We start from the raw sequence: 24,208 nt of genomic DNA, 5'->3' as shown, positions 1-24,208 counted from the left end.
AATTTTATTTGCTCTCATGAAATCCATAACTAATAGGTAGGGGCTATGTGATACGTTTTGAGCTTTATTATGTGCTATGTAGGTGTTGCACCAGATGTTGACAGAGAGGGATGGGGCATAACACAGGGGTGGGGCATAACACAGGAATGGGAGGCATACTGCCCACTTTTGAAGAATGTATGGTCCACCAGAGAGGATAAGAGAAATAATCAGGCAGCAATATTATCAGCAAATACTGAATAACAAAAGAAATTGATTCAAGGCTGTCAAAGCAACAGACTGAAAATGAAACGCTACGTGCGCAGGAGATGCCTTTTTTAGAGGTGCAATGTAAATATGTATTAGGTTGGGCCCCCGGCCCAGGGCTTGCAGCCCACATGATCTGAAAAGCACATAGTCTCCACTGAGAAAATTGAGAGTTACCTTCTAACAAAAAATCATGCATTTGCACAGGTTCTGCTTTAAGATTACATTATATACTGCCAGAAAATACACACAGGAAACAGCCAGAAAAGCGGTGCTCTATTTGTGAGCTCGAGGTAAAACTGCATGTGCATTTAGAAATTACTTCATAACAGGGAAGGCCTGAGGGGCAACGGCAGGAAAGAAAAAACAGCTGCCACATACTATGATGAAGGGAAGAGAACAAAAGCAAAGGGCAAAGCACAGTGTTTATAGTCTAAAGTCTTTTGTCTGCCCTTGAGGCTAAATGTGGAAAATGCCTAAATTACATGGAGAACAATTTGGTAACCCCAGGGACACTCATTTTCCTTAATAAACCTGAACTCAAGTCTGTATCAATCTGTTCACTTAAAATTTCCATCCTATTTGAATCAACTTGCTGGTAGGTCTTTAAGTATATGAAGCATTATTATGTGTAAGACTGTAACCAGCTGTTCTCCACTCCCATTGACTACAAGCCCAGCAGAAAGAGGCTGAACCTGCAGCAACAGGGATTTAGATTAGACAGCAGGAGGACTTTCCTGATGGAAAGTGTTCAACGGTAAAATTAGTTATCAAATAAGACTATGGAATCTCTTACTCTGAGTCGGTGTTAACAATTAAAATTAAGGACCCCCCCATAAAAAGCTCTCACAAAAAAGAATAAAAGAATTTATTAATAAAAGAACTTTATATTGTTTATACAATATTCATCTCTAATGTCAGTGGTCTGTGTAATGTAGAAAGGCTACAGAGGGCTATCAGAGTTCTCAAACCCGTGAGCCCTGGGCCAAATGTGGCCCTCAGAAATATTTTATAGCTGGTACTATATGTTTTAAAATTTGTAATTATGTTTTCTATATTTAAAAATTGAAAAATTTTTACAAAAAAATATAGTTTTACAAATTCTCTTGACAAATGAGAGCTATGGAAACACTGGGCACATCTGTATTCGCACGGGACAGCAATAAGGCCAAGCTGGGTGGCAGCTGCTTCCTGAGGTGCCAGCTCTTTCTTCAGTTTTGAGTCACCTGCCTGGCTCCTCTAGACATTTAGTTTGCATTCTGATTTACAGAGTTTGGTTCTCTTCTAAGCCCACAATCGTGCAAATGAACCTGAAGGTTAACAAAAGGGGCCTCTTAAATAACTCTGTGAATACCAATGAGGCTGGACACTTTGTCTCACCTCGTAATGTCTCCTCTCAGAGTGGCTGGTGTTTGGTGGCTGATAGGCAATCTGCATGTCACTGAGATCTTTCCAGGTGAATGAGGAGATCGGCCTGGTGTGATCCAACAGGTGAGTCACATAGCCCTGGAGCGGGGCTTCAGTGATGTTGAACACCAGCAAGGGCTTGGGGGTCTCATCTTCTTCGCAGTCCAGAACTGATGTAGTCAAAGAGGTCAGGATGAACTGATCCACTTCCAGGGTAAACATGGCCATGAAGGCAGCCCTTGGAATCTGATTCGGAATGCCAGCTCTGATATAGACGGGCAACCACACGCTCTCTGACTTTTGAAGGAGAAAGAAAACATAAAGGAGGAGATAATAATAATATGAATGAAGCTATATCATACAGGGTTAATAGCATGATGTTTAATAAAGCCACAGCCCAGAGGCTTTATCCAGCACTGATCTGAAACCTGGCCGCACATGACAGTCACCTGGGGAGACTGTAACACATACTCATACTCAGGATCCATCTCCAGAGGTTCTCATTTAATTGTGCCAACAAGGGGACCAGAAAACCAGCATTTTTAGAGTTCCTTGGTGACTGTAATATGTAGCCAGGGTTAAGAAGCACCTGTTTTGGCATCAGAAGGAACTGTGCTTATCATTCTATCTCCAGCACTTTTAATTTGTGTGCCTTTATTTTTTTTATTTTAGACAAGTTACTCCCAAGTCTCATATTCGTTTCATCTGCAAATGGAAATACTAGAATCCCAAGTACTAAGTGAGAACCCAGTGAAATAGCCAAAGTAAGGCACTTAGCAGTTTCTGGTACACACCAAAAACCTCCTCTAGCCACTATGCTTATCTCCTTTCATGTGCTTTTAAAAGTATGCAGGAGAAGAATGAAAGAAAACTGTCTTTATAATTTGGTCCTCATGCAACTAGAAGATGGTTTCTCGCTTGTTCAGTTAGTTAAAGACCCAGGGTCTCCAAGTGAGTGGTAGGTATTGAGGATTGCAAGTGACCACTCAGGCTAGGAAGGCATCCTCCCAAAGTGAGAGCCATGAATAAGAGACCCTCCAGAGAAACCATGAAACTGCATCATGAGATCTGAGGTATCAACAAGTGCTATGGGTGGGGAGAATCCTTACAGCAGTAGATGCTGGCTAGCATAGGATTCCATGTTTCCCCTTGTTGAGAGAACCAGGCTCAATTATCAAAATCACATTAATCTGACACTACTGAACACTGGATAGTGGACTAGGAGTTGTAATCTATATATAACAGAATGCTAAAAATGGAATTCTTCTTGGCTCAGTCTCAACTGAAGCCCAATAAAAGAGATATCAGATTTCAAAGTGAATACAAGACAGATACTATAATACGCAGAATTTGCAAAGCCAATTGTCTGGAACCAGTTCCAGACTCTAGAACCCTCTCACCCACTATAAAAATATAAAAAGATTGATAGATGTAAGAGAAAGAGATTTATTTGAAGAGAGGCGAGTTGTGCTGAGTCACTTCCCCGACCCTCAACATCACACACCCCCATGAAGCAGGGAGATTGGGGAAATGCTACTTCCCTTGTCTCAGGTGTCAGGAGAGAAGTTTCCTTGAGATCAGCCTTAAAATGTGTTTCTTGCAGGTGGAGTGAGCTGAGGGCTGAATGTGAAGCTCATACCAGAGGAAGCTACGTGGCCAGAAGTAGAAGAATAATGACAGCTGTGCTAGAATCAGTCTGTCCCTATGAGTGGCAGCAAGGGACATGTGGGTGCTCCCAGATATGGGCCAGGTCAGACAGGGGGCTGGTCTGGGGTCTTCCTGGATCCTGATATTTAGAGAGCATTCTTCAGAGGCCAAAAATCCAGCAGCAAAAAAGCTGGAGATGGAAATCATATCCTAGGGGCTGCAGGAGAAATTGCAAGTGACCACTCAGGCTAGAAACACATCCTCCCAAGACAAGAGAGCTACAAGTATGAGATCTGGGCAATGGGGCTCTCCAGAGAAACTCCTGAGACAAGCAGCTTGAAACATCTCCCAGGCTCAGAGAGCATGAAATCATATTTCATCAGTGCCTGATCAAATAAGATCTGTTTCCAGCACTCCCCAAAACCACCCCTGCCACCAGCCTAAAGGTTCAGAAACTAGCCAGCAAAGCGCAGAAGAGAGCAGGGCAAGAGAGAAACAGAGAGGAAGACAATCAACCCCTTCCTTTCCCTTCCCAGTGCATGTTTCACAAAGACAGATGAATGATAGACTGAGACACTCCAGGATTTGGATAGCTACTCTTCATGTGCCATTGAGGAAAAAATTACTGGAAGATACAAAATTAGAAAACTCAAGATTTAAAAGGACTAGTGAACACTGAGACCAATATGTTATTTTAAACATGTTAATAAAATGGACACAAATGTCAAAAGAGCTTACTTGAAATAAATGATAGATGATAGAAATAATAAGGTATAACAATCGTATGCTAGAACTGAAATTGCAAATTATATAAACAAAGCAATTGCCAGTAGAAACGATCAATTGGATCCATTCTCCCCATACACAGGAAGGAGCCAAGAGACCCCATTTCATTTGCTTACGTTGAATATTGTAAATATAGATTGAAGAATATTTTTTAATTTACAATTAAATCAAAATAAAACATAAAGTGGGATAAAGGATTTCCAAATAAATAAAGATTAAGGTAAAGAAAAAAAGACCTATCATGCAAGATACTGTTTTCATTAACAAGAAAGCATAAAATAAGATGATAAAAAAGTGTGCATCCATTTTTATCACAAACATGAATAGTTTATATTTTTTTATTCAAGACAAATATTCTAGAATTCAATGAAAATGTCCAATTATATGTACCTTACAAGAAAGGCTCTTAAAATCAAATTATATAGAAAGATTAAAAGTAAAAAATTTACAGGTAATTTATCATGTAAGGGAAAGAGCAGAGGGATCACATTAATTTCAAAAGATGAATTCATGGCAAAAACATTAGAATGGACAATGTGGGCAGCTGATATTGATAAAATATATAAGACAAGGATTCTTATAAACAACATTATATTTAATATTGTTCTGGCCAAACCAGTGGGAAATAGAGCAGAAATAAGAGGAATAATTACAGGGCGGAAAAAAAGGACAAAATTATCATCATTAGTGAAAGATATAATTATGGTCTTTAAAAGCCGAAAGAATTGAAAATTTCTTAAAATAATTGAATTCAGGAAAGAAGCCAGATAAGAGAAAATTATACCAAAAAATAGCTTTCCTATTTATCATCAATAACCAATGAGAAGATAATGGGGGAAAGATTCTATTCACAATAGTTTCACAAAAACAAACTGCCTAGGACTGGACTTAATAAATGTTCTCAATGTACATGAAGGAAACCATAAACTTTACAGACACATATAAAAGAACATTTGCCCAGATGAAGTGTGATACTGCATTTCTGGATGAGAAGGCTCAATATGGTTAATGTTCTATTATTCCAATTCTTCCCCAAATTATTTATAGTTTAATCCAATACTGATAAAAATCCTTAAGGGGCTTTTTTTCCTGAAACTGACATAAATGACTTAATTATTTATGTGGAACTAAGAGTAGGCAAAAATGACTATGAAAATTTTGAATGAGAATGCTGAAGAAGAACTTGCCTGTAAGACATTAAATTACATTATAGATCTATTATATATAGAATCATGTGGCACTGGCCCAAGAATAAGTAGGGACAAAGGAGCTAGCCTTGAAACAGTATACATTATATCTTTCTATACAATATAAGAATCATCTCAAATCAATGGGAAACAATTTAATTGTTCAACAAATAGTGTTGAAAATTTGGGCTATTTGGAAAAAAACTGTTGCTTATATTTCACCATATAATAAAATTTATTTCAGGTGGATTAAAAAGGTAAATATAAAGAAGAATACTTTTAAAAAATCTAGAAGAAATTATGGGTGAATGGTCATTTAGTCAGTTGGTAAGAATGGACTGTACAACCATAAAAAAAATAAAAGAACAAGATACAAAATTTCATATATAGTATAAATTCAATTCCATAAAACAAAACCAACTCTGGTGTGCCTATCTCCCACTGAGTGTGTGTGTGTGTGTGTGTGTGTGTGTGTGTGTGTGTGTGTAAAAATGGTAGAAATACAGATAGCTTTATTTTCTTCTTGCTTTGCTTTCTGTGTTGTTTAATATTCTCTGCAGTCAGCATATTACTTTTATATTCATAAACCAATCTGTTTTATGACATGCCCACTTAAGTACGGATAGGTTAATGTTAAATAAAGCAGGAAGGTCACTTAAAGCCGTAAACTCCCAATAAAACAGATTTTGAAATATAAACAAACAAAGCCCTAATTCCATAATACTGAGGAAAAATAAGAAAAATCAGTCAGAAAGAAATACAGCATTAATTTTTTTAGTGCGTGTAAGAAATCATTAAAAATGAAAGGAATTTTTTGTCAAAACAAACAAAACATCTACTAGTCATCAGTAGACCTAGAGTTTAGGTCCTGGCCCCGCCATAAAACAGCTGTATTATGTATGGGCAAGGGACGTTTCTCCGGGCCATGACTATACGGTAAGAGGCTTGGGCTAAACCCAAACGTGACTGATCATCAGTTTTTTACTGGGTGGCTTTTTAACCCAGCAAAATATGCATCATGCTTACTATGTGCCAGGCTTTGTGCCAAGCACTCGATAAGTACTGTCTCATTTAATCCTCCCAGTTACTCTAAGAAGTGCTATTATTCCCATTTTAAAATGAAGAAAAGGAAATATAAAGTCCAAAGTCACACAGCTGTTAAACAGACATTTTAACCCAGGCAATCTGGGCCCAGCGTTCGTGCTCTTAACTATTAATATTAGACTCAGAAATTTATCCTTCAAAAACTCCCAAGTGATTTACCCGATCAATGTGACCAGTCTACCTCAAAGATTTTTACAGATCTCAGTTCTAAAATTCTATGATATTGTTTTATCATTTCCTTATCATTTCTTGACTTATCAGTGCCTTGGGGTAATAATGTTCAGTGTTTGACTGGGCACCTTAGGAGACATCCTTGTGAGAAACCAGATTGTGAAAGATGGAGGCCTTTCCAAATGTCATCTTGGATCATATTCTATCAGCACAAAATTTGAGCTATTTCAGCAGGTATGCAGTTGCCCCAGTTTCCCAAATAAACAAATTACAGAGTACGTGAATCAGCAGAATAGCATGTTAAATATTTCATATAAATTGATGCTACTTCCTGTCATTATTTTAATGTAAAGGGATCAAGAGAAGGAAGGGCAGGAGAATGAAGAGACTGGAAGATGGAGGAGGTCTTTGGAAGTCTGTCTCCTTGACAACCCGCGCCTCCATCCCAAAGTCTGGAAGGGTGAAAAATTTGTGACAATCATAAAAGGGGGACTGAGGTTCTCCCTCCTAGTTTCCAGTGGCCTTACAGAATGGACCCCCTGATTTCAAGGAGAAAAGGAAGCATCAAGGAGAAGGCGTTATGAGAAATCAAATGAGAAGCTGAAGAGCGTTGGCGGTGAAGAAGGAAGGTTAGCACATAACTAGCCCCAGTGCTCCCCAAGTTGCCTTAGTGATGGAAGAACTAGACAGGAACCAGAGGAGGGAAATTACACACTAATATTATATACAAAAGCTACTGTTTTAAGCACTTACTGGAAGAACAAACAAGCCTGCAGTTCCAATGACTTACCGGCAGTTTCACCCACAATAGCACGAGCACCCCCATGGGATTGGCTCTGTTACTGTGAACCAGCTGGGGACACTGACACAGAACCCCAAACTCTACCTTGTACACGATTTTACTCCTGCTATCTGTGAGGTCCAGTCGGAGGGAGATATAATCGATATCGGGTGAGGGGGGGGCCATGTGTTGATAGCGAAGCCCCATCAGCAGGAACTCCTCACAGCTTACTTTGAGACTTCCTATTTTCTTCAATCCCAGGGGACAGCTTCCACCTGGACACTTCAGTTCTGTTCCCACGTCTAAAATGAACAGCATTGTATCAAGATAGTCACTTGAACATAACAATTGTAAAATTTAAAAACCAATACTCCCTCCCACGGATACTTATTCCTGCTCAAGTCCCCAAGAATACTCATGTGTTCCCACTCATTCACTGAGTGGGTGCTCGTTATTCTGAAAGTCTGTCATTTCCTTTAGTGGAAAAGAGTTGACCAGTTGTCTCATGACTTTCTTTGCCCACCACAAGCTGCACTGAGACAAAAAGTAATAAAATGTGTTTTCTGATGTTTGAACATCTCTGGGCAATAGGCCAGTGGTTCACAAGAGCCTTCCACAGACTAGCTCCTGTCTTTCCTTTGCAGCATCAGCTGCCCCGTCTCCATCGTCCAACCTCTACTGGGCTGTTGTACGCACTGAAATTCTCTCCCTATTGTGCTTACCATACACTTAAATCCTGCATATCCTTCTATGTAAGCTAGTTTTTTTACTAAACCCTCCCTTACATAGTCTTTGACCACCTGAACCAACCCACTCCCGCTCTGGAAATCATAATTTTCTCTCCAGTAGTCTTCATGTCTTTGCCCGACTGTATTTTTCACTCTTGTATGTACATGGCATTCATAAGCCACTTATTTTTTGAGTCTCAGTTCCCTGATGTACAAAATAGATACTTACATCTTAACCAGATTGTTGTGAAGATGAAATGAGATGATTTATGAACATGCATGTCTTGAACTGTAAACTTCTGTCCAAATTCTAAGTATTACTGCTATGACTACAATTATGCCTTGTAGTTCCCAGTTTTCCATAGTTCCTAGAACACTATTATGCCTACAGGAGGTGCCCAAAGTATGTTGACTGAATGAACAGCAGAAGGAACATTGTCCGTCAGCTCTTCCTGATTTGAACCTTTGCTGCTGCCTACCAGCTTTACCTATAACCTGCTCATAATCCAATAATACCGTATAAATACACCAGCTAATCTTACCACTGCTGCCATTGCTATGACTAATAACAGGTACCAATTAATGAGTACCTACCGTGAAGCAGACACTGCGTTAAGCACTTAGTGTGTATAATCTCATTTACGCCCATCCTTACACAACCCTACAGAGCAGCTATTATTCTTTCCCATCTTACAGAGGCTTAGACAGGTTAATAACTAAAATTACACAGGAAATAAACAGAGGCAGTTTTCAAAACCAGGTCTTTCTGATTCCAAGGTTCATGCTCTTAACCACTAAACAATTTTCAACCAGCTAAAATTTATACTAGTTAAATAGAACCCTTTGTCATGATGGAAGATGATCGTGTATGGATATTTTTGTCAGTTTTAGTAGCACCCAGATAACTATTAAAATATATCATACGGGACTCAGGGAAAAAACTATGCGGCTGATCTCCACGAGGTTCTTCTGGCCGAGGCTCCAGCAGAACCACCTGGCCGTGGGCTGGCAGCCGAGTTCTCACAGGGTCCAGCCTGACCGTGCATTCCAGGCTAGCCATCCTGTCATAATCAAACGTGAGCAGGTTCTTATCAATCGCCCGGGACAGGCCATAGAATTCAGACACCTCCAGCGCATTGTTGCTCATGCGGATGATGTTACAATCTGGCTCCAGGAGATAGACCCGCAGGGTAAAGGTTTCTGTGAAGGTGTCTGTTTCAGTAAACCTGCGGAGAACACAGAGCAAAGGCAATACGAATTGGTGCTCAGATACTTCCGATACCTGTGTACTCAGCTCAAAGCTTAGAGATTGGCCTTCCCAAAACGTATGCCTCAGGTTGAGTCTGGATTTTGTTTCACGTTCTACTCCCAGACTCTCTGTTCTCTTCCCTCCTTCTCTTTACCTTGGTGTCACCACCTTTTCCTACCACTTCCCCCTTTAAACATCTTTCTTTCAACACCTGCTCTCAAAGTCATCATCCATGCTGATATTCAATGACTGCTGGGACCTCAGAATCTCACTTCTAGCACATACATAAATTAAGAATTACCAAGCCTGGGTAATTTATGGATTGAATTTTAATTCAGGACTGAAGAGGAGAATTCTGAAGCATCTTTTTGCTCTTCAGGACCACCACTACATGGGTGGTCATTTACAGTCTAGTCTGCATGCCCGCTCAGTGCTTAGCATACGAAGGGTATTCAGCAATTGTTACTTCCATTTCCTCCATCCCCTTAGTGACTCCAATCTCAGAGTGTTTACAAAGACTGAAAGAGATTTGTTGTCATTCTTTTTGAGGGGAAGAAATCATTGAGTGGTGACTATGCACCAGTAGCACAGCTTCTAAGTGATGTGCTTTTATTACAGCCCAGGCATTAGACTAAACTCTTTGCAACAGTATCTCAAGTGATCCTTGTAAAAACCTATGATAAGCATTGCTAATTCCATTTCAGAGTTGAGGAAACTGAGGCATAGAGAGGTCAAGTAGTTTGCCAAAGGGGCTGGAGAAGATGTAAGAGAGGAATAAACACATTCCCTGATCTTCTGCCTCCAACTCCTCTGAATTATTTTATCTTAAATATCCTCAGGACCAAGGCAATTGTGGCCCCTCTAAGCCTGCCCTTCACACACCATGCTCTTCCAACCTCCCTGCCCCCTAGAAATGCAAGGAAGAAGTGGGAGTTCCCAGAATGCAACAGCTTTTCCCACCCTTCCAGATAAGACCTTTAAAGTCAGCTTGTTTTTAACTGCAAAGTCTTGGAAAGACTCAATAGCTCTGTATGCTGACTTTATAGCTTCCTAAGGAATTCTTGGTTAGTACTTCATTTTCTGAGGACAGCATTTTGCTCACGCCTCTCTTTTGACAATTGTTCTGTGCCATCATTATCTCCCATCTTTTGCATTAGACTGTGAGCACCAAAAGAGTCCATGTGGCCTCATCTTCGTGTTCGTTATGCCCAGCATAGAGCCCGACCTGTAGTAGGTGATCATAAATGTTTATAGAATGATTCACTGTTCCCATGTCTTCTACAAAAATCTTCTGCATTAGGCTAGTGCTTAAGGGAAATTCACACCAACATATTTTAATCCAGTATTCTTAAGGGAATAGAAACCAAGTAAAGAATAAAATAATGACCTACTCTACCTACACTGAGTTCTCAGGTGCTTCTATGAAGTCAGCAATACCATAATCATGAGCTTAAATTTAAAATTAATTTTTATGGGAATATAATTCATATACCATAAAAGTGATCTTTTTAAAGTTTGCAAGTCAGTGATTTTTAGTATATTCAGAAGGTTATACAACTATCATGACTATCTAATTCCAGAACATTTTCATCACCCACACCCATTAGTGTGCACCCCCCCCCACTGCCTCAACTGCCCTCCAGCCTCTGGCAACCACTAACCTACTTTCTGTCTCTGTGGATTTGCCAATTCTAGATATTTCATATAAATAAAACCATACAATAGTGACCTTCTACGTCTGGCTTTTTCCATTTAGCATAATTATTTTCAAGGTTCACTCATACTGTAGCATGTATATCAGTACTTCATTCCTTTCTATGGCTGAATAATATTTCGTTGTATTGTTATACTACATTTTATTTATCCATTCATCTGTTGTACTGATGCAACTTTTTGGCTATTATGAATAAAGCTACAATGAACATTCATGTACAAGTCCTTCTGTTAATATAGGTTTTTATTTTTCTCGTGTACATACCTAGGAGTGGAATTGCTGGCTCGTCTGGTCATTCTATGTTTAACCTCATAATTGCTTTTTAAAACATTTTAAATTATTTAATATGTTTTAAAATGGAAGATACTGCACTTGTAACTAGCAGCTGGTAATCAAAAGGAAGAATTTCATTCAATTTTGGAGAATATTTTCCTCCTAATTCTCATTAAGAATTTGTAGTTTGTAACTACCATTTCCCATCACAAGTGGTAGGGACACCAGAGATACCTGTATGAGAATACTAAAGGGACACAGGATAGGGCTAATAATTTACCTTTAAATAAAGCCCCAAGGAAAATGATACAAATGGAAATAATTGAAAGTTGGCTACAGTTCTTGCCTCACCCACTCCAGTCTCCCGTTTCTATTGATTACTTTCTTGTTTGAAGTCTATTAACTCACCTCCTGAAAGGACATACCCACAGAAAAACCCCTCAGAAGTGCACAGAACAGTTACCTGGTAGAGAACAAGCCATGCTCCTGTGCTGCTCACCTGTAAAGTCTAAGCTTCACCGTGTCTTCATCAAGAATTGGGCAACCGTTGTGAACATACTTTACTTCATTGGGAAGGAAATGGCAATCAAAGACCTAGTTCACATGAAGAGATGGATAAATATTTATGAGAAAATTTGTACTAGATTTAATTTTTCAAACAGTAGAGTACTGCCTGGAGAAAGTATGGTTAGCGATATGTGTGTGTTTGAGTGTGTGTGTGTGTGTGTGTGTGTGTGTGTGATTTTACCACCATCACCTCTACCCTACCCCCACACCCACTCACCATTCTGTTTTTACAGCTGTGTCTTGTTTTGAGACTAAGTTATGAAAACCAAAGCAGATGAGGCAAATAAATTAAGGGATGATTACCTCTCTAAATAATTCTTTTTATAATTACAGTATATTTAAAACATGGTTGCATTTATCAAAATTTTATTTGCCTCCTTCAAGGGTTCATAACGATTGAGTTAGAGAGGTTTTTCTGTGTCTACATAAAAAGGCACACATTAACCCACCCACAAACACACTACTCATTCTGTATGTCTTTGTTCTCCTTTTCTTTATTTTATTTTACTTTATTTTATTTATTTCAGAGTATTACGTGGGTTACCCAAAGGAAAAAATGATATTTTATAAAAAAGACACCTGCACTGGAATGTTCTCCTTTTCTTTCATTCTTTTCCAAATAGTGTTTTTAGATTCAAAGATGAAACCACTGGCTGTGGACACTATTGTGGCCGATCAGAGTCAAATATGATCCACAGTTATTTCTTCAATGCTTGCAAAAGACTGTTTATGTTAGTTATATAATAATGGAAATGGTTGATGAGACAACTAGACATCTAAAGGGAATTGCTCTACTCAAATAAAATTATAATTAGCTGTCTCACCTCACTCAGAATTGTTCAGGGAACTGCTGTTATATTTTGGGAACCTACGTTTTTAAAAGAAGAGTCCTCTCTCCCATCCATATCATGACCTTCATTCTGCCCAATCTGACTTGGGAGAGTTCTAAGAAATCCCCTTGAGGTACCCACTCATCCTCATTTGTGTGTTCTGTACCTTTCCATAGCCTCAAGCATTTTCAGACAACATAATCCACTTTATCACTAATACAAATGATTTTCTTTTCCCACAGATATCATTGGTTCCTCTTTTTAATTGACAACTAGGAAGGTGCTAAAGCAAAGACCTTCCCCCTATCATTGACAAATAGTCGTGGTAATAAAGAGACAATCTGCTTTGTTAAAAGAAACATCTGTTTTATGTTTCATAATATGTTTTCCTTTTATAAAAGGCGACAACCGTAATTGTCCATAAATTTACTAACTAAAACAAAGGAGAGCTAAATCCTTTTCTAATTACTGTCTAGCTTTGTTTTTTTCCACTTCAACTGCTTTTCAATTATAATTTATAATTAAATTGTCACACATTCCTAACTCATTACTCACTTTAATGACAGTAAACTGGTTCAAACTAGAGATACTTTGTTACCAACATATTTCCTAGTCAAGAAAGCAAGCTCAGTGCTAAACTGGGGCACTTTTCCACTCAGGAACTGTCTTGCTTTGGGCCAGGTGTGCTAAGTGCTGAGTGTTAGGGAGCCTCTTCCTAAAACACGAGGAAAACATATTGCCACTGACCTCCTCTAATTGACTATATCAAGAGGGTTATCTAAACAGAAGGTATTGGTGTGCACCAATTGAAATCCCTTTCCAAATATCCAATATAGGAAAATGAACCTGTTGGTCCTAAGACAAACTTCGGTAATGAAATGAAAACATTAATTGAACAGATGTTAAACAAAATGCTTTCTGTGCAAATCACATGAAATTGTTCATTACACAGCAGGGTGTTGTTAACATAGTCGTGTCGCTAGAAATGGGTTCACATAAGCTTGGCTTTCAGCTTACTATTAAGCTCTATTAAACAATAATGTTTAGGTTCTGCGTGTGTGTGCATGTGTGCACATGCACTTGGCTATGCTTAATTTCTAAAACTCCATAAGACATAAATCCCTGGGGGAGAGCTGAACCAGCCTGGGTTAAAAACCAAACAAAATTCAAACAAACAAATAAAACTTACTGGGAATCTCGTTTTTGTTGAAATTATCAGAATAAAAAAATAGGAATGATAACCTGGCAGCTGGGGAAACAAAGTTTTCCCACTTTACAGATTTTTCTATGCCACAAAGTTCTAATATTTAGCAAAAAGTGGTGAAACTGCACATTTTAATGGATTCCTTTACTACGGAAAAAAGTGTAGATGATAGAAACCACATATCTACTTTAGATGATATAGATCAATTTGAGATGTCATGTTTGCCTCTTTAAATATATACACTGAACATCAGGACTGGGTTCTATTTATTTTTTAATGAGCAGCGACAGACTAGGGAAGCAGTGTATGGGGGTGGGGGCTTCCCAGCAGTCAAGAGTTTCCTAAATCAGCTGGGCATGTTGTTTCTGCTCCATGTTGTCTTTCCAATAGCCAGATTTTTGCATTAAAATCAGAGAGTTTGAGGTGGAGACGACTTGAATTCCACCCCTGATCCTTGTGACCGAATATGTTCTTCACCTAGTTCAAGTCACTTGGATCCCTTTCTGCTCACCCAGTGCCTCAGAGCAGGCCAAACAATCAGGACCATTAAAGCAACACTGAAAATAAATAATGGAGATGATTTCATTACTCTTAGATAGGAGAGAACCATATATGTTAAGGAGTCAGAGGCTACTTGGGGTGGAGAGAGGGTAGCCCTCAGAGGCTGGCTTAGGTAACAACAGACCCTCCTCAAATTGCCTCCTAAACATTTTTGTTTAGGTCATTATTGTGCTCTAAGATATTTTCAAGAGAATCTGGTGACTGGCAGGGCTTTTGTTTTTTTGCTCTGTGGGGTATGTATGCTTGGGGTCCAAACTGGAAGACAGCTTAGATGGCTTGGCTTGCCCTTGCAGGCTACCAGTGAGAATCCTGCTTCTCTTCTTCTCTGCAAAATACTCAGCCTCACATATAAATAAATGCTGAACAATTTCTTTACAATATATTGACTGGAAGGGGTACCAAATTATCAATTCATCCGTCTTTATAAGGCACCCATGCATAGCAGTACAGCCCTGGGTTCCTACTTTATCAAGGACCCCAGTCCTCTAGGACCAGGGCTCCTGTCTCACTGCCCCTCAACACTCTGAGGGTGTCATTTGGCTTTGACCTTAGTCCCTGTAGTTGGGTCTCCATCACCTGCTGCTGCACTCACTCATATCGCCTACCCATTTTTAGTGCACTGGGGCTCTGGTATGAGCAATCCCAGGTCTCTCCTTTTCCCACTCACTGATAAGTGCCAATCAAAACACATTCAGAGTATAAATAACGTACAGAAAAAATGAGAAGTTGCAACTACCAAACACTTGGGAATACCACATTTGGGGGCCATTACTGTACTTTAACATTTCTAGGTGCCCATCTGAAGCTCTTTGACAAAAGAAAATCTCACAGGAAACTGGAGGGAGACATTTGGTTGCTATTACATCAGCAACACCCACAACATGAGACCCCTACCATAGAATTCTGATGTGTCTCAGAATTGGGCTGTATCTCGAAGTGTGGTAAATGGAATGTCTAGAGATATCAACTTGAGCTAGCGTCTAAGTCTCTTTATTCCATCTCTATATCTAGAACCACTTTTGAACAACCTCACGGAATATGTTTCTTTAGCCAAATGATAATTTTCATTATTTAGCAAATAGGAATGGTCTGTATTTCCAGCAGCAGCAGGAACAGCCAGTGTTGAATATTCTCAAGATGGTTTGCACTGGGAGCAAAGTTAAATCACAGTAGGAACAAGTAATAAAACCGGAAGCAACTTTCTATTACGTACAGGGGTTAACCCCTACTTAAAGCAAAAACAATGAATGAAAATACAGACTTTTTAAACCTAGTGAATTAGAAGGTAACTGTTCACTCTACAAAAGGATTGACCGTAGAATATCCTTATTCTCCAAGATTTTGATTAAAGAAAAAAAAACTATGCAGATACTTTCAAAGAAGAGTGCATATTTAAAGTGAAGTGTCTTCACATCTCTGTGTGTGTGTGTGTGTGTGTCTGTGTGTCCCCGTGCATGCTGTCACACACTCACATTCCTACACAGCCCTGAACAGAAAAGCTCCACGTGACCTACCTGTGGCGTGAGTTTCCCAACCCTCTGGGTTATGGGCTCATTCATCACCACCTCCACTTTGCAGGCATCCTTCTCTCTGGGAATGGCAAACTTCAGGTCGTCTCCTGACAGGAAGGCGGAGCGCCCCTTCGTCACCCTCACCCCGCGGTTAACGCTGATGAAGGTGGGGCTGGCCCAGCGCAGGAGGAGCAGCAGCAGCAGGGCGTCCAGGCCCCCCCAACTCAGAAAGTTCATGCTGACAGGGGCCAATGCGCTTCTGTCCCCGGCAAAACCCCTTCAACAGAGGAGGGCTTCTGTGCTCCTTCCTGGAGTGTCAGCTCATAGTCCAAGGGGCAGGGCGAGGGGTCCCGACAACGTGCCCCGAGATCTTAGCATGCCCCTTTCCTTTCAAACTCAGACAAGGAGGCCTTTCAGGCGAGCCCAGGGCTTTTAATAAAAGTCGCTGATCACTCCTGACAACGCCGGCAAGATTAATGTGCCTCCCAAGCACTTTTCTAATCCTGCAAACGGGAGAAGGGGTTGGAGGAAAGTGAGAGAGAGACCAGAAGGTTTGTGTGGCTATTCAAAGGATCACTACCAACAAAGGGATCTTTCAACCAGCCTATAAGTTCAGCTAAATTAAAAACAAATAAACTAACTTGACCTCCAGGCCCACCTGAAAGGCAATGCAGCCATTTGATTACCCTGCTTCTAGCTCCGGCTTCCGGACCTGCCTTACCCCATCAGGATGTCAACTGTGTGGTCCAGCAGGAGACAGCCAGCCTTGCTGCCCAAAAAGGTGGCTTTTGGTCCTCTGAGTTCAGAGACAGTTGCTGAGCTCTTTGTTTGTGTTTTCTTATTTGTTAAATGAAGACTATATTCCACTTTGTGTCAGAGAGATGATAGGATTCTTTGTACATTGTTTGAAAACATGATTAATTCTAAATCAACAGTGTCCAAATAAGAAAGAAGCTTAACGATTTGTTGCATTGGGCACAATTCTGACCTTGCTGGCCATGAAGACATCTAAAAAACTCTTGAGTGGAAGTTGGAGAAAATGTATCTTTTTTAAAGTGAACATTGGCTTTTGTTTATGTGTAAAGGGGACTATGAATCAAGTGACATAGCTTCAGTACACACAGCTAATGACACAATGTTTGTGCATGTGTATTTACATTGCCTACAATGCTAACTACATTATCATGTCCTCAGTTTGCACAAATGGAGTCCTTGTTTCTACTTTAACCACTTGGAATTTCATGATTAGTTCTCTGTGTTCCTTAGGAACCGAAAAGATTTTATCCAAATTAAAACGTATGGAAATATATCCTCAAACTCGGGGTATGATTAGGTGAACAAATGGTGGTTTGTTCTGCCCCTACAAACGGCCTTTCATGCTAATAATTTTAATAAATTTCTACACATAATCAATGGATACCAAAATATATGTTTGTCAGAGGTTGCAGACAAAAAGGTCTCTATTATCCACATCTAATGCATTAAAGAAAGTCCCATTCCCTTGCCACTGTTTGGAACCTTTCACTTTTGAGGCAGTGGCTGGCAAAAAAAAAATCTTGTTGGTTCTTTGTGGTGGACAGATCTTAGGGTGACCCCCAATAATTCCAGCTTTCCCTTGAGTGCCAGCAGCACCTGTAACATTTCCAACCAGCAGAATAAAACAGAATTAAACACAATTACACTTCATTGTATAGAAGGCTCTCTCAGCAGACTGCAGCTAGAAGTTCTCTTGGTGAACCTGAAGAAGCGAGCCTCCCTAAGTTTACTGCCACAAGGAAATAAATTCTGCCAACATTATGAATAAGCTTGGGGGTGGATTCTTCCTAAGTCAAGCCTTTCTCCAGATAAGAACGAAGCCCAGTCAACATCTTGATCGTAGCCTGGTGACAACCTGAAGCAGAGAACCCAGCCAAGCCATGATCGGACCCCACAACAATGGACACTGTGAGATAACAAATTTGTGTTGTTTTGAGCCACAAAGTTTGTAGTGATTTATTACACAGCAATGAAAAATTAATAAACTCTTCCTTCCAAATGTATCCAGAATCCAACTACTTCTTACTACTTCCACTGCTTTCACCCTGGGCCAAGACACCAACGGCTCTGCGGGGTGACTGCAGTAGCACCCGATTTTGTCTCCCCGCTTCCACGCTTGGCTCCCCTGTGGGCCTGTCTCAGCATTCGTAGCAGTGGGATTCCTGTTAAATGTAACTTATGTCATCGCTTCTCTGCTGCTCCCTTACGTCTCTCATCACATCTCCCAATCGTCTTCCCTTTGCTGACTCTGCCCCAGCCACACTAAAACTTTTGCTTTTCCTCAAACAAATCAAGATCAACCTTCTCCCCTCCCCTTCACTGAAGCTTCCCATCTGCTGCTGTCCCTGACACGAACATCTTCCCCAGATATCCCTCTTCCCCCCCCTCCACTGCCAACTTTTCCATCAAATGTCACACTTGCAGTGTGGTCACGCATGACTGCCACATTAAAACTGTGTCACTATCATCCCCCAGCATCCTCTACCCCGCTTCTGCCTTGTTTTTAATTTGTGCTTTATAACCATTAAAAATACTATTTCATACATTTGCTTATTTATATTTGTTGTTTTGCCATTTCCTCGTGAAGATGTGCATTTTTTTAATTTAGAGATTCATCCCCAATGCCTAGATTAATAAATATTTGTTAAATGAGTGAAAAAATTGGAGAAAATAATGCCCTGACTTCGCTTATATAGAGTATAGTTTAACCAGGAATGTTACTACATCTGAAAAAAGAACTGTCATTGTAGGGACATCATCAGCCATGGATCAAGATGTCATGTGAATTCAGTGACAGAGAGTCTATCACAAAAAAGCAGATCACCTTGGGATATGTGGACACGGTTCATTTTCTGTACCTACAACACTGAGGTTGAGAGTCCTGAGTCTGGAAAATGCCACACACTGAGATCACTTGATGATCAGCCAATGGCCTTCCCCAGGTAGCACCTCCAGTCAAACATCAAAAGAAGAAGTGATATAAAGTCTGAGGTAAAAATCAAAACACATCACTCTCATCATTCCCACCCAACACTAAGAATCTACACAACAGAGACAAAAACAGCCTCTACAAGAACGCATGAACAGGATGTTGATTGCAGCATTGTTCATAGCGGAAACTGCAAGCAAAGCAAATGTCCATCAACAAGGAAATGGTTAAATAGATACTACAGAATATAAAGTAACCTTAAAATTTGAATTAGAGATACATCACTCCAATACCTTGGAGGAATTTCTACAAAGTATTATAGAATCAGAAGAAGTAAAATGAAGAAAAGTACATATGTTGTGCTTCCATTTGGTAAAATATAAAAGCTGCATCTGTGTATATGCATATATGTATATGGCAATGTTGTGTGTAGTTATATGGGGATGGAGAAGAATATGGACAGGTAAGCATTAGGTCATTAACAGAGACTATCTGAAAGGGGCAACATGGCAGTAACAGACAGGAGAAAGAAAAGAAGGGTGCTATGAACTGAATGTTTGTGTCTCCCCCAAAACCATATGTTAAAGCCCTAATCTAAAATATGATGGGATTAGGAGTTGGGGCCTTGGGGAGGTCATTGGGTTTACACAAGGTGATGCAGGTAGAGTTCTCATAAGGGAATCCTTATAAGAGGATGAAGAGACCACAGAACTCTCTCTCTCTCTCTCTCTCTCTCTCTCTCTCTCTCTCTCTCTCTCCTCTCTCTCTGTCATATGAAGGTGCAGCAAGGTGTCCCTCTGCAAACCAGGAAGATGGCACTCACTTGGAACCAAATCAACCATCACCTTGATCTTGAACTTCCCAGCCTTCAGAACTGTGAGGAATAAAGTTCTGTTATTTAAGCCACTCTGTCTATGATATTTCTGTTATAGTAGCATACTAAGACAGCAATACTATTTTTTAGAAAGGAAAAGAAAAGCAAGCACTCAAAAAATGCAACAACATACAAAAATCACATATGTGCATTTATGTAAAATTACATACGTATGTGGGATATAAACAGAAACTTCAAAACAAATTTTATGTTTAAAGTCTTTTAAAAATATGTTTGTAGAGAACTTAAAAATAAATATTTTTATGAACAAAAATTTTTATGGACAAAAATATATTAAGTAATTAAAGACATATTCTCTGACAAAGCCAATGTAGAACAAGCCTATCTCATAGGTAAATGTGTCACCATGTCATTGTGTTGCTTAGCTAAAAATAAATTTAAGAAAATAATCAATATAACTAGTTCTCTAGTACCAGCCCATGAAGATACAAAGGGCAGACTTTGTGCAAACTTCTCAGGTCTGGTCATCCACCTAGTGAGAGGATTATTAATCCCAAATGAAACCAAAGAATGCAGCAAAATGGAGAGGCACCTATGTGATTTCACCCAACAACCGTCTCCAAAGGATTGATCAGCAGTGTGTGTCAGGCTCCACAAGAAGAGTCCTTGACAGAGGTAGGCATAAGCATGTGGTCCTGGAATTCTCTTCTCCTGCCACCCACTCAGCCAGTAGCTGAAACAAATCCTCTTTGAAACCCCACAGAGACCTTGTATTATACAAAGGCATGAAAAACAAGGGCTTTGATCCAGAGTCATGTTCCTGATCTTTGTACCCATTGTGACTCACAGGTCAGCCTGCCTCTAAACCAGTCCCAGCCCCTCACCTTTTACAATAGATCACAGCTTGGTTACCATCCCACACTTTTAGAGCCAGACCTGGGTATAAAGGATGAATAAATCAATTTCAAAGGAAGGAATCCTATCTTAGAGGCTTTGCCATATTTCACAAATTTGTGTTTAATGACTTTAATATGTTTTGGTTTAGCACTGCCTTAGTAAGAAAGGCAATGTGGAACAAAATGGAACAACTTAATCAAAATCTTCTATTTCATGTAAGCAATTTAGAACACCAAATAAGCTCTTCTCAGATATTTCAAAAATAATATAGTCAATGTTTCCTTCTTTTCTGTTATGATAACTCAGTAACTGAGTATTTATCAGATAGATATTGGAAAAGAGCCAGTCTCACCTTCTTCTACAGAAATAGAAATTTTAACTGGGTAAATTGTCACCTAGAACCAAGACTATATTTCACAGCTTCTCTTGTAGCTATCTCTGGCCATGTGACCAGATTCTGAAGGGAATTCAAGAAAAGAGGTCACATAATAGCTCTGAGAAACCTTCTTTAAGAGGCAGTTATGGTATGACCCATGCCTCTCTTTTGGGTTTTTTTTTTTTTCCTTTTTTTACGTCTCCCTCCATCTTCTCGCCCAGATGGAGGATGCTGCCTTGCACATGAGAAATGAGCTATGCTGTGAGCTAGAAAGAGCCTGGGTCTCTGGGGCATTTGCAAAGCAGAGTCACCATACCAGCCCATTCTTCCAGAACTTTACATGGCAGAAAACATAAACTACTTTTCTGTTTAACTTGTTATTTGGCATTTTTTTTTTTTTGTGACTTACAACTGAACTTTAACTACATCTCTAATAATCACCTTCTTATTCAATTTCTTGTATTAATTTAGGTTCGTCACCAATCATCTAAGATCATAACTTCCTACCTACCTAACAGCATATGGGGCCATAGCTCATTTTTCCGTTATGTCATAGTAAACCCCTGACTGAGAGATGAGGTCAAAGTCCAAGATCCTGATGTTCACCCACCAGGAAGACACAGGAGAGGAAGAGGAGAAGAGATATTTCTTGGCTTCCTGTGTCACAATATTGTGGAAAGAATAGACTTGAATTCTGAAGATCTGGACTCTAATGCTGATCTTTATGAATATCACTTTCCTCTTTCCAAAATGAGGTCATCCAACCTTCCTCATCCAAAGTTTCCCTGTTAGGCTAAATGAAACAAGCTATGTGGAAACATTTTCTTAATTGTGAAACCCATGCACATGTAACATTATTATTACAAAATATTTCAAAGAGATAAGGGAATAAAGCTTTCTCAGGAAAAAACAGAATAGCAGGAATGGGGGCTTGGTGAAGGCATCAAATTTAGGTTCAACAAATGTCAAACAGAGTATTTTTTGTTTACATTCTAATTGTCTCTTTTTCTTCCTCATAGTCTGAAGACAAAATGTATAATAAAAAATTGAATTTTAATGTTTCAAAAGCAACCTGAAGCAACACAATTGGGAGGAGGGGAAAAAGTATAAGAGCAGCAATTTCTAAATTCAAAATCAAACAAAACTCAAACTTCAATCAATTGAGCCTGATGAAGGCTGCAGAATTAGGTGCAATAAAGATAAAAAAGAGTATGCTTTATTTGTGTTTTATTTGCATTCTAACTTTCCTTCTGTGTTTTCCTCTTGGTATTGGGAAACACCAAGGATGGAGACATTCCATGGAAAATACTGGTCTGATTTTTTTGCTTCAAGAAGGTGGCACAGGAGGGGAGAAAGAAAAGGATTTGTATGAACAGATAGAGAAAGGGCAAAAGGTAATACAGAACAAGAACAAAGCAAATCAGGACTCGGAATCAAACAAGATTTCATAGATGATGATGGAGTTTTCATCTCCCCTCAAAATGAGATGGTGGTAATTGTCTCTGACACAAAATTATTCTGTCCAGTGGCAGACAACATTTACTTGACAACACTCTAATGGGAAGCCTAGCACATCTTGAGGATTTTGTTCTCTTGACCCCACCATGGGGCTAAGTCAGATCCTCAGAATCCATGTGTCCCCAGCTTGCTCTGATTGCTGTTATGGCATCCACAGGGTCAGCGGAATTACTGGGGGCACGTGGAAGTGAAGGAGCAGAGGGCACTTGGCTAAGTTCCCCCAGGAGCTTGTAAACTGACTTTCGGCCACCTCAGACTTAACTGGATTCTGCAATAGAAACAAATTGTGTCTTCACTTGCTTTTGTGGTTCAGCTGTTTCTCACCATTTCCAAATCCTCCTGTCATGCCTGCAAATCAGTTCTGCTCACACTGATCATTTTCCCACCATTGCCTTGTTTCTTTATGTAGAAATCGTGTATTTTAAGTATATCTGTACAAGCCAATAAAAGTGTGTGAAAATTGTTCTGAAAAGTGGGAAACCACCGTGCTTTGAATTCCTCCTTATAAAAATTCATAAAGGTTTCTTTAACTCAACTTTCTTCTTTGGGAAACTTCCTGAACAGAAGAAAATAGTTTAGTAACATTTCATTTGGTGGAGGGGAAATGTGAGCTAGTATTTACTTCATAATTACGCATTCAGTTTAACCATATGAGCATGTATTCTCCATGTTGATACGAACATACTCCTGTCACTAATCTGAGATAATCCATGCATAGCAACAAAAAAATGGATCCCAGCTGTACTCTAACCTCTCATTGCAATGGAAATTCTTGATGCTCAGCCCTGATGAGAATAATGTTTACTTATTCTTCTCTGGAATTTTGCAATGGTAGCTACACAACACAAGGCAGGTGCCTGACCCCTCCTGTACCCAGCATAAATATCAAGATATCAATAATCTATGGTAGCTTTTTGTTTGCTTTGCTTTTTGCAGAACTCATATGTGGCCTGATACTGTTCTTATCAGTGCTGCAGGTAGTTATTATGATTAGACTACAGATCATATGAGCAGTGGAACCTTCTGTGCTCCCTGGGCCTGGGGCTATTAGTTACTGATTCACACCTTTATTTCTTTTTAAATTTACTTATAATTGAAAAATAAAAATTGTACATATTTATGGTGTACAACATGATGCTTTGATACAGGTACATATTGTGGAATCGCTAAATCAAGGTAATTAACATATCCATCATCTCCGCTTTTTTGCAGGGAGAACATTTCAAATCTACTCTCTTAGCAATTTTCACGTATTCAGTACAATATTATTGACTATAGTCATCATGTTGTACAATAGATCTCCTGAACCTATTCCCCCTGACTAACTGAAATTTTGTATCCTTTGAGCAATATCCCGTAATATTTCCTGCTCCAAGCCCCTGGTAACCACTTTGTATTTTCTTTCTGCTTCTATGAGCTCAACTTTTCCACAGCTTTAGATCTTACAAGTACCCGAAAGTCCTGTAAGAAATAAACTAAAGTAATAGAGAACTAGTATTTTAAGTCAAAAAAAAAATAGATAACTCATAATCAGTCCATCCCCACCCACCCAAGCATAAAGAGCTTGTGAAATCCTTGGCTACAGGGGAAATAAAGTAAGCTGATAAAGATTTTCTAATTCTACTCCACATTAAAATCTTCAAGGTGCCAG

General features: G+C 39.5%; 1 protein-coding gene across 1 annotated transcript in view; it reads right to left on the bottom strand.

Moving 5' to 3' along the window:
• FREM1 (FRAS1 related extracellular matrix 1) overlaps positions 1-24,208 on the bottom strand; it is a 138,770-nt gene that overhangs the window by 97,896 nt on the left and 16,666 nt on the right. Inside the window, exons 2-6 of the mRNA XM_045562571.1 lie at positions 15,970-16,469; positions 11,793-11,887; positions 8,982-9,283; positions 7,435-7,631; positions 1,627-1,950 (exon numbers count right to left, since the gene is read on the bottom strand). Coding sequence (XP_045418527.1) covers positions 1,627-1,950; positions 7,435-7,631; positions 8,982-9,283; positions 11,793-11,887; positions 15,970-16,203 — 1,152 coding nt within the window. The 5' untranslated portion in view covers positions 16,204-16,469. The remainder of the gene's footprint in view (positions 1-1,626; positions 1,951-7,434; positions 7,632-8,981; positions 9,284-11,792; positions 11,888-15,969; positions 16,470-24,208) is intronic.

Source organism: Lemur catta, chromosome 10 (assembly GCF_020740605.2).
Source record: "Lemur catta isolate mLemCat1 chromosome 10, mLemCat1.pri, whole genome shotgun sequence".
Lineage (NCBI taxonomy): Eukaryota > Metazoa > Chordata > Mammalia > Primates > Lemuridae > Lemur > Lemur catta.
The sequence above is the reverse complement of the archived record's forward strand: the minus strand, read 5'-3'. Positions and strand labels throughout refer to the sequence as shown.